Genomic DNA, 10,264 nt, shown 5'->3' on the forward strand with positions numbered 1-10,264 from the left:
CGCCCGCCTGCTCCCGGCCCCCAGTGGGGCGCAGGGTGAGTGTGAGGGGCCGGGGGCCGCCGGCGTGCGAGGGGTGCGCGTGTAAGGGAGGGCAGCGCGCGTGTAACGTGCCCGCAGGGCCGGGATCCGGGCGGCCCGCGCGCTCGCGCCAAGAGAGCACCCGCGCACCCGACGTGTCTAGAAGTGTGTGTGGTGGGGGAGGGAGTTTCTGGGGCAGCAGCAGGCGGGTTGGACTGGAGTGTCACACGCGCACCCGTGTGTGCGCGCGCGCGTGTCCCTGTGTGTGTGATGTGCAGGGCCCCGGGTGGGCTGCGCCCTGCCGAGAGTCCACGTGGCAGGGCTGCTCGGCCTGGCAGGCACCGGCGGAGCCGTGCAGGACTATTCCGGGCGCGGGGCAGGCGGTGCAGGGAGGTGGGGGGAGCCAAGCATTGGCGGCCCCGGGGGCACTGTGGGGAGAAGGGCACATGGGGACGGTCCTGGGGGTTCTCCAGAGTGCTGCACAGCTGTGTGGGACCCACTGGCAGACACCAGCTGGGAAAAGTGGCAGCTGTGGAAAGGAGAGGCGGGAGCCAGCCTGTGTGGGGCAGGCTGTGGCCACATTGCAGCAAACATCCTGGGAGAAGGGGTCCTGGCTCCACCCCATGCTGTTGTCCTCCCCAGGACGGCTCTCACTGAGGATGCGTCCCTGCCAAAGTCCCCTGCCACTTCCCCTCAGCCTCCCTTATTACCAGTGTCACATGCCCCCTCCTCCTTCCCAGTGCTGCAGGTCCTGTCTCCAGGCACCTGTTTCCCACAGCTGGCAGCGCCCTGGGTTGGACCTGGCTGGGATACTTTTTTAAAAGAATTTTTTTGTGTTTCCAGCCAAATTAAGTCCAAATCCATGAGTCAGTCCAGAACCATAAATGGCCCTACAATCAGCAAACATCCTCTACCCCCACCAGGGGCTTCAGATATTTCCAGCATCTTTTGGCAGGCACCCTGGAGGCTTGGGGTTCAGATGCCCCCAAGTTTCTCCTGCTTTCAGCCATATGGCTGCAGGAGCGAGCTAGGGAGGAGCCTCCTATTTCCATAAAATGGGCATTAAGCCTCAACACCTCAGCAGGTACTAAACCATGCCAGAAAAACAGTTATCCCCGGGAGCGCCTAAGGAAAACTGCCATCATGGACCCAGATACGTGGTGTTTCCCCTGCCAGGGCCTGGCTGGAATACACCATGAAGAACCCAGTGTTCCTCGTACCAGCCTGTCCTATTGTAGGAGGAGCTGAGCAGTGTTACAGTGGCTGTCCCTCTCCCTGGCTGGTGTGACCAGTCCTTGGGCCTGTTGGATCCTGTACAGGTGTTGTGTGTGGTTGACAGACACGCAGGCTCATGAAGCTGCCTGCCTGGGGACCTCCTCCCAACTCCTGTTTGGACAGCACAGGGCAGGTCCTGTAGAACATCAGCCAAGTGTGGCTTTGCCCTGTTACCTGTGATTCCTCCCAATCCCCGTGCATCAGGAAGGAGGAGAGGGAGAATGGTCTGGTGGGTAGCATAGGGCTCAGCCCTTGCTCTGCCACCACCTCCTTAGGTGACCTTGGATAAATCACTTAGCTACTCCTGGGCCCACCTACTCTGAGCCCTCCTCAGCCCCAGGCACTAGTGATAGTTTAGTGCTCAGACACTGAGGCAATGGGGTACTGCCTGGCCACTTCAGTGGGGAGAGAGCACAAGGGAGCCCTGCAGCACCTGACCTTTGTTTGGAAGCAGGAGGGTGGATGGGACCAAGGACAGAAGGTGAGAGGGGTCATGTGGGATGGATAGGGACTGGCATGAAAATGGTAGAGCCAAAGTGACATTGGAGGGGGCTCACACATGGGTAGGGAGAGGGGTAAAATGAAGGAAGAGTGTGCAGGAGTGGAAGTGGTGGGGCTGAGAAAGGCAGGGAGGGGAGGAAGAGGGTTTCACCGGCTAAAGAACCAGTTTTGTTCTAACTGTGTTGTGAGCCAGGGCCTTGGCAAAGGCTTCCCTTCCTCTGTTTTCTTAGGTGGGGGCCATGCACAGATAATGCTCTGCCTCCAGTTGTGTCCAGTTCAGATCTCAATCTGCCCAGCTTTCCCCCAGGCTGCCAGGTTTGCAGCCTTGAAGGCTGTCCTTAGCTTTGCTTGGTGAAACCTGTTCTCTCCCACCCTGGGCTCTTCCTGGGGCTGACATGACCACCCACAACATTCCAAGGCAGGAATGGCTAGCACTGGAGCTCTGCTTCTTACTGGGAGGAGTCCCACCCTGGCCCTGCTTCCCTCACAGGCCTGCAGTATTGCAGGGCTGTGGCACCTCAGCCCTCCCCCTGCTGCAGGGCAGTGCCTGGAGTGAGGGTGGGTGCTCGGTGCCAGGGGCTTTCCCCAGGTGGTGATACAGTGCTATGTGTTGCCAGGCGGTGTGCAGGATGGCGCCAACACTACAGCAGGCATACCACCGGCGTTGGTGGATGGCATGCACTGCTGTGCTGGAGAATCTCTTCTTCTCTGCCGTGCTGCTGGGCTGGGGCTCCTTGCTCATCATGCTCAAACACCAGGGCTTCTACTCCCACCTCTGCACAGGTGAGAGCCCCAGGCCCATGGGAAAGCTGGCAGTGCCCTGCCAGAGAAGGGTAGGGCTAACAAGAAAAGCAAGAAGGGCAACTGGGATGGGGAGGAGCTGGGTGCAGGGGTGGGGCTGAAGGAACAGTGCTGGGGGACCCTGGCTGCGCCCTCCTTGCACTGCATATGACTCTTTGGTTCCCACCTCCTTCAGGGGGGCTGGCACAGCTAGGGCCCTTCAAGCCATGCACCTCCCCAGACCACCCAGGCTACTTTAGGCCTCTTCCTCCCTCATCCCAGGTGGGGCAGCAGGGAGCCTGCTAGGGAATGGGTATGTTTGTTGGAGCCCAAGCTACTCTGCCCAGATTAAAGACAGACACACCAACAGAGGGAGGGGCAGACAGACAGGTCTGTGGGGCTAGAAAGTTTCTTCCTTTGCGTCATGAGTCTCCCTCTCTTTCAGGAAAGCCTCCTTCCTCCCCCACCCCTTCCTCTCCCCCCCCCCCCCGCCATATCAATTCAGGACTGCCCTGGGGCATGTCCCCAGAAGGGACCCTGTGTGTGGTGACTTGCCCCAGGGCAGCTGCACTGACCCTATGGGTCTGGATGCCGGCCCATGAGGATGGGGATCAGGCCAAGCCCTTCCAGCCAAGGGAATTGGGGGGCTGGAGTCTTTTGCTCACCCACTACCCCTCTCAAGAGACCCTTACCCCTTTTCTGACAGCACTTGCCTACCCTTCCAAAACCCTTTTGTCCCTTCAGGAGACTCCAGCACAGCTGACAGCCCCTTCTCCCCCTGCCCCATCCTGAAAACCTTCTTGCCCTGTTCCCTAGTGGGACCCCAGCCCTGCCATACTCAGGTCTCGTCACCCATTAGTCCACCCCAGAATGTCACCCTCCCCGGCAGGCCCCACCCCAGGGCTGTGGAAGTGCCATCTTGGAGGGGTGGTGGGACAGTGCCGTTCGGTGCTGGAGTGCATGACTGTGCGGGTCTCATGCAGATGAGAATGCCACTGAGGCCCACGCCAACCTCAGCACAGGGTCCAGGGCCAGGCCACTTGCCTTCCACTGGCCCAGCTGTGTGGAGCAGGAGGAGATGCTGAACCTGGGCTTCACCATTGGCTCCTTCCTGCTCAGCGCAGCCACCCTGCCACTGGGGGTACTCATGGACAAACTGGGCCCACGGCCCCTGCGTCTCCTTGGCAGGTATGGCACAGTGGGGGACGGCAAAGCTGCTGGGTGGGGGGTAGGGGAGAGGGCAGGGATTGTTGGTGCCTGGGAGGGAGTGAGGTGTAGAGCAGGTGCCTGTGGGGGTGGGAGGTCCCCTGGGTGCAGGGCAGGATTTCCACGACCCCCAGACACTAAGGTGGAATCCAAGTGCCCCCACTTACGGAGACCCTGTGGTCACCGGGGCTTCTGGGGCAGCTGGCTCAGGCATCTGCATTCTGCTCCCAGGATACCCACCTGACCTAGCTGAGGTCTGGGTGCAAACATCCCAAGTATGCCTCTTTGGGATTTATAGTCCAGGCTTCTTTGTGCCTGAGCCTACTGGCTGATGGCAGGGGCCTTTGAGCCCTCCCAGCGCTGACCGACAGCACTGGGGAAGGGATTACCCACTTTGTGCCTGGTAGCTCAGTGCTTGGAGTAGTCACCCAGGGAGCAGGAAACCTGGGTTGTAGGTCCTGTCTGCCTGAGGGGACCCAACCCTCAACTCCCGCTTCCAAGAAAGTGCTCTGACCTCCTGGCCATGGGCTAGGTTAAACCGGGGGCTCTCCCCTGCCCCTCTTGCTGTAGTTGGGCAGCTATGAGCTATGGGCCAGAACAGCAAGCAAGCAGGGGCCTAGCTCTGTGGCCCTGGGAAGGGGAGGTCAGGACTCTGCTTTTGCTTTGCAATTGTTCATGCATTTTATGCAATGACCCAAGTCTCCCCTCATCCAGGGTAGGGCCCCCTCCCTGAGCTACCCAATCAGGCTCCTATTTGCTAGCTCATTTTGGCCCCAAGCTCTTGCATTCGTACCTGCCCCTAGCCAAACATCAGCAGGATGGTGAGCTGAGGCCTCAGCCAGCCTGTACCATAGCTTGGGGTGAGAGTGCTTCCTTTAGAGGTGTGAGATGAGGGTTTAAAGGCCCTCAGCCTGAGGGGATCTAGAGCCCAGGTCTCCCACTTCCTGGGCTGGTGCACTCACTGCTGGGCTACTGGGCAGAAGGCAGGTGTCACCACCACCTGTGTGGGAGTTTCAGGCTGCTGGTCCCTGTCTCAGGAGCACCAAGCCCAGGGCTGCAGTGAGGTGCCCAGGTCTGAGGTAGGCTGGGGAGTCTCTGGGTGTCTGATTGTTCTGTGTCTCTGCAGCTCCAGCTTTGCTATCTCCTGTGCCATGATGGCCCTGGCTGCCTACAAGCCCCAAGGTGAGGTTAGGTGAATGCCCCATCCCCCAGTGCCTACCAGCCCCTGCAGCCCTGGCCACCCACCCCTTCCCCTGCTATTGCTCAGCCACCTGGGTTGAAGTCTTCCTTCCCCATTCCTCACCTTCTCCCTTTCCTGTGCCATTGGCTCTCCCAGGGAGACCACCTATGTGCATTGCCCTGCCTCACTCAGCTGTTACCTCCAGCTGTTTTCACCACCACCCCTACTGCTCATCCTCACCTCCCACTTTCCCATTCTCCCCCCAGTTCTGTCCCCACTGATTTTCCTGGGCCTCTCCCTGAATGGGTTCGGGGGTATCTGCCTGACCTTCACCTCCCTCACGGTGAGTGGCTTTTTGTGCCCTGGGGGGATGGGTGGCAGCGTGGCAGGAGGCTGGGTCTCTCCATGCCCTGGGTTTGGTGATGGCCTCCTCATTCCTATCCTACCCTGGGCTAGTGATTTCCAGGCCCTGAGTCTGGTGGCAGAGTTTTGCCTCCATCCCTGCAAGCAGTGACCCAGCACCCACTAGTAGGATATTGGGGGCAGAGGCCTGACATGGGCAGGACTTGGTCAGGCGGTTTAGGGCTAGTTTGTCCCTGCTGCAAAACAGGGGGATCAAGGTGGGGAGGGAGCACTTAACCCTTGGCATGCCGTAAGGGGCCAATCCAGACATATGACTCCCCTGTAACAGCCCAGGGCAGTTTAAGTCTGTGCACTAGAAGGAGAAGACCGGTATGTCTGCCTAGTCCAAGCTGGGGAAGGCCTGGCTCCTGTGGGATTTAACCTTTGCTGGCTTGACCTTCTCTGCTCATTTTTCTGACCCCATGACTCCTTTTTGGGCTTCCAATGGGCTTGCTGTGTCTGTCTGTCCAAGGCAGCCTGGGCAGAGGTGTAAAGAGAAGCTGCCATTGAGGTAGGGAGAGGGAGGGAGACAGGCTGCACATCACTGGGCTGTGGAGATTGGCCAGAGGCAGGTATGGGGGAGGTATGGGACCCTCCTGCCTGAGTGGCACAGCCCCATCCTTGGGGGTCTGTGTGTGTAAGGAAGTGTTGTTCTGAGTGTGCTGGTGTGGACTGTCAGCCTAGGGTTTTGGAGTAGGGGTGTCTCTGGACCTTTGTGTGGGAAGAGGTCTCCTTCCTGGGTATCTTTATGTGTCTCTAGGCTGTACACCGAGTCCCTTTGCTCTGGGGGTTGGACTCTTTGTGTGTGTGTCTGCGTGGAGAGTCTCACGCATGTGTGATGGAGGGCGTCCTCTGCGCATGATTGCATATGCGTATTTATGAGGAAATGGTATGTTTTAGAGGGAGTTCTGTATATGTTGAGAGAGTCTGTTCTGCCGATGTGTGTGGTGGCAGTCTTCTGTGTGCCTGCATGCGTGTGTATTTGTGGGAGCTGTGTGTCGAGTGAAGAAGTCTCTTCTGTGCATGTGGTGGGGGAGTGGAGTCTGCTTTGTGTGTGTGTACCTAGGGGAGGGATTGTGGGAGTGTGTGGCAGGGGATGGTGAAGTCTCTACTGCATATATCAGTGCTTGGTCTTGCTGGGGGTGTGACTGTCTCTCCCTTCAGCATAATGCAGCATGGTCTCACCCTGGGAATGGGGGTGCCCCATCATCATATATGCATTTCCCCATGGCCATGGCCCAGCCTGGGCACTTGCCCTGTGCCCAGCTGGAAGCCACTTTTTTCCCTTCCATGGTTTGTGCTGCTTTGGGTGCTGCACTGGCATAGTCAGTGCCTGTGGACCCTGCATGGTCCTGTTTGCATGGCTGGGCAGTGGCCTGCATTGCAAAGCCCCTTACAGGAGAGACCTTTTGCTAGGTGCTTGGGTCTGGACACTGACTTCAGAGCTGGGGCAGGGGGTGCACCTGTCGGTGCTGCTGCCTTGGGCACATGGCAAGGAGGGCGGTTGACAGGGATGACATTTCCATGGGGGTGGAGGGGGTGGTTGGAGGGGCTAGTCCTCAGTGACTCCTCAGAGCAGGTTGGGCCAGGCCAGTCTGTCTGGTATTGCTGGCAGGGGTGTCATGCAGCGGTCACGTCCAGTGGGAGGTGCATGGGCATGTGTGCGGCTGGCTCCCTGTAGGGGTAGAGGGATGGGTGTGTAGGACTGCATGCATGTCACAGACTGTTCTGGGTTCCAAAAGGGGACTTGTGCCAGAGCAGCAGGTGACCTTGGCATTGAGATTGGTATACCCCTTGGAGCCTGGGGCTGGAAAAGGAGCAGGGGCCATAGCACAGGGCTGGGGGCTCAGGGAAGGGAGAGCTGTGCTGGGCCTGCAGAACAGGTGTGGGAGGGGCAGGGTTGGGTTCACCTCTGAGGAGGTGATTTCTCCTTCCAGTGCACAAGGGGTTACAGAGCACCCAGGCAGCCCTCCCCCTGCCTATGATGCAGGCTAGAGACAGCCAACAGGAAGGCAGGGGGGGTGCCACACCCCTACCATCCTCCCTGCCAGGGCAGGTGCTGATTCTGGCTGTGCACCAGTGCTGCAGTGTTTGTTTACTAAGCCAAGGTGCCCTGCAGGGGGGATCACAGGGGGAGAGGAGCTGGCTTTGCTTCTCCTACACAGGGGACAACTCCCACAACTAGGGTGGCCATCATAGAGGATGTTCTGGTTTTCTGCTACTCTGTCCTCTATTGCTATGAAACCCCACACCTTTATGTCCTCTATTTTTCTCTTCAAGAGGAAAATAGAGGACATAAAGGTGTCCGGTTTCATATCAATAGAGAACAGAGGACACCTAGACTATCCTCTGCGATGGCCACCCTATCCACAACACAGCCTGACTGCTGGGGGTGGGGTCCCTGCCATGATTGTCTTATCCTCCACACTACCCTTACACTGTGGCCCTGGCTCTGCTCAGTGCTGGGATCCTGAGGAGATGCTAGATTTCAGCTACAGTCCTTCCTCCGCCCCATACACTGCTCCACAGGTGGACTGTGACTCTGGTTTTATGGAAGAGTGGCTGGGCTGGAGCAGATGGGAGCCCAAATCTGCCCCCACTGCTCTGTTACTGCCCTAATGGGACCCAGACTGTATCCAGGACACCTTCTTTGGGCAGGAGGAGACATGGTTCTGCATCTTTCCACCCCTCTCAAAAGTGCTTCCTTTCTGGGACCCTGCTCCAAAGCATCCCTCCCCCCTGGGTGACCCCCTCCCCCACACCTGAGTGGGTCTGGGCCCCCTTAGCTGGAGTTTCGTATCCCTCAGGCCTTGCCTGGGCTTGGTTGGGGGAAGGCCATTGGGGGAAGGGGGTAATGCAGATGGGCTCAGGATGGGGTGGGGGATGGGCAGGGGCTGTTCCCTTGCTGGGTCTTCTCCCCTCCCACAGCACTACCCTAACCTCTGCATCCTCCCCAGCTGCCCAATATGTTTGGGAACCTGCGCTCCACCTTTATGGCTCTCATGATCGGCTCCTATGCCTCCTCGGCTGTCACCTTCCCTGGAGTCAAGGTACAGAGCAGTGAGATGGGGGGAGGGGACGCAGGGTCAGATCCTACTCCCAACTCCTACACCCCAGGCAGCTGATGGAGGGGTCAGAAAGCCCTCCCTGCAGGGGCAGGGCTGCGCCAGGCAAACAAGGCCCAGGATGCCAGCCAGCCCCACCCGGTTGGCTGTGCCCATGCCCCTGACCCCCTGCTCTGCCCCCTCCAGCTGATTTATGATGTGGGCATCTCCTTCATTTCCATCATGCTGACCTGGGCAGGCCTGGCCTGTCTCATCTTCCTGAACTGCTTCCTCAACTGGCCCAAGGAGTCCTTCCCAGCACCTGAGGAGGCCAGCTACACGTGCGTGAGCGCAAGGGGTGCTGTGGGGAGCAGGGCAGGAGCAGTGGCTATGTGGAAGTTCTCCACACTGTAGTCCCAGGCTCTCGCAACAGGGACCAATGTCCCCAGTGGGGAAGAGGGTGCTGTGGGGTGGCCATGGTTGGTGTCCCTAGTGGGGGGGCGGGTTGTGGGTTGGCTGAGACGGGTGGAGGCATTAGCTGTCTTCACCCCACCCTGCCCCCAAACAGGAAGAAGATCAAGCTGAGTGGGCTGGCGCTGGACCACAAAGTGACTGGTGACCGCTTCTACACCCATGTCACCACTGTAGGGCACCGCCTCAGCCAGAAGGAGACACCACTGAAGGAGGGCAAGGCACTGTGTCCCTCCACGCAGGACCTGTGCCACGGGGACACGGCACCTACTGAACGTATGTGCCTGGCTGGACCTTAGAGACACCGCATCAGGGCTGGGGGATCAGGGCAGCTCTGGTTGAGGTGCCCTGCAGCAGTGATACCACGGCATCCAGAGCATCCAGCACAGCCCCTGCTGGGCTCTGTGCGTCCAGGGCAGGGTTTGAGTAGCAGGGTGTGTGGGGAGGGACACTCCCCAGCAGGGTGTGTGGGTCAGTATCCCACAGTGGGCATGATGGGTGCAGTGCGCCCAGGCAAGCCAGGCCAGCAATGGAAGGCAGTGTGGGGGGCTTTGGGTGTCCAGAGCACCACTAGATGGCACACGGGGGCAGGATGGGGGGTGCAGGTGTGTGGGGTGTAGTGTGTCAGGGTCCCCCCTGTTGGGATGGGGTGTAAGAGGTTCTGGGTTTCCCTGGGGAAACAGGGGGCATGAGGAAGAGGTGTCTGTACCCATGTTTGTTTGAGGATTGTCAGCCCCAGGGCTGCAGGGTGGGAGGGTGCTGCAGTGTGTCTGAGGGCAGGGGTGGGGAGTGTCCCATGTCAGCTGTAGCCCCTGCTTCAGCAGCTGTACCCTGTAAGCCCAAGTAACTCTTGCATCAGTCTGGCTGCCCAGGCTGGTGGGCTCTGTTTGGGCTCTGGCTCCACCTGCTGGCAGGTGCTTGAAGCTGCACTTCCCATGGCATGGGCCTACAGTTCCTGGGCTGGATCATGCTGCCCTTTCCCCAGGAGGTCTTGACCCACAGGAGGAGCTGAGCTACTTGGGGAGGCAGAGCCAGCCCATGGACACCCCCAGGGGTCCTGTCTTCGAGCCCCCTACACTATAACCCAACCCACTGCACCCTTTTCTCAGCACTGGGACAGAACTCATGAGTCCAGCCGGAGTAGTGAGCTCCCACAGATAGGAAGAAGTGGGGGTGAAGGGAGTCACCCCATGGGGTGGAACTGGGGCATCTGGGGGCAGGGGCAGATACCATGTTAATAGCTCTCGTCTGTGCTGTAGGCTCAGTCCCCTTCCGCCGCAGCGTCTGTTCCCCCATCTTCCTGTGGAGCCTGATCACCATGGGCATGACCCAGCTGCGCATCATCTTCTACATGGCCGCCATGAACAAGATGCTAGCGTTCCAGGTC

The 10,264-nt window shown here is 59.2% G+C and overlaps 1 protein-coding gene across 1 annotated transcript in view; it reads left to right on the forward strand.

Moving 5' to 3' along the window:
* Nucleotides 1-6: 6 nt before the first annotated feature.
* The window catches only part of SLC43A1 (solute carrier family 43 member 1), a 13,564-nt gene continuing 3,306 nt past the window's right edge, over nucleotides 7-10,264 (forward strand). Inside the window, exons 1-9 of the mRNA XM_025216878.1 lie at nucleotides 7-35; nucleotides 2,412-2,577; nucleotides 3,558-3,762; nucleotides 4,907-4,962; nucleotides 5,227-5,303; nucleotides 8,320-8,412; nucleotides 8,614-8,747; nucleotides 8,975-9,153; nucleotides 10,137-10,262. Coding sequence (XP_025072663.1) covers nucleotides 2,424-2,577; nucleotides 3,558-3,762; nucleotides 4,907-4,962; nucleotides 5,227-5,303; nucleotides 8,320-8,412; nucleotides 8,614-8,747; nucleotides 8,975-9,153; nucleotides 10,137-10,262 — 1,024 coding nt within the window. The 5' untranslated portion in view covers nucleotides 7-35; nucleotides 2,412-2,423. The remainder of the gene's footprint in view (nucleotides 36-2,411; nucleotides 2,578-3,557; nucleotides 3,763-4,906; nucleotides 4,963-5,226; nucleotides 5,304-8,319; nucleotides 8,413-8,613; nucleotides 8,748-8,974; nucleotides 9,154-10,136; nucleotides 10,263-10,264) is intronic.

Source organism: Alligator sinensis, unplaced genomic scaffold (genome assembly GCF_000455745.1).
Source record: "Alligator sinensis unplaced genomic scaffold, ASM45574v1 scaffold639_1, whole genome shotgun sequence".
Lineage (NCBI taxonomy): Eukaryota > Metazoa > Chordata > Crocodylia > Alligatoridae > Alligator > Alligator sinensis.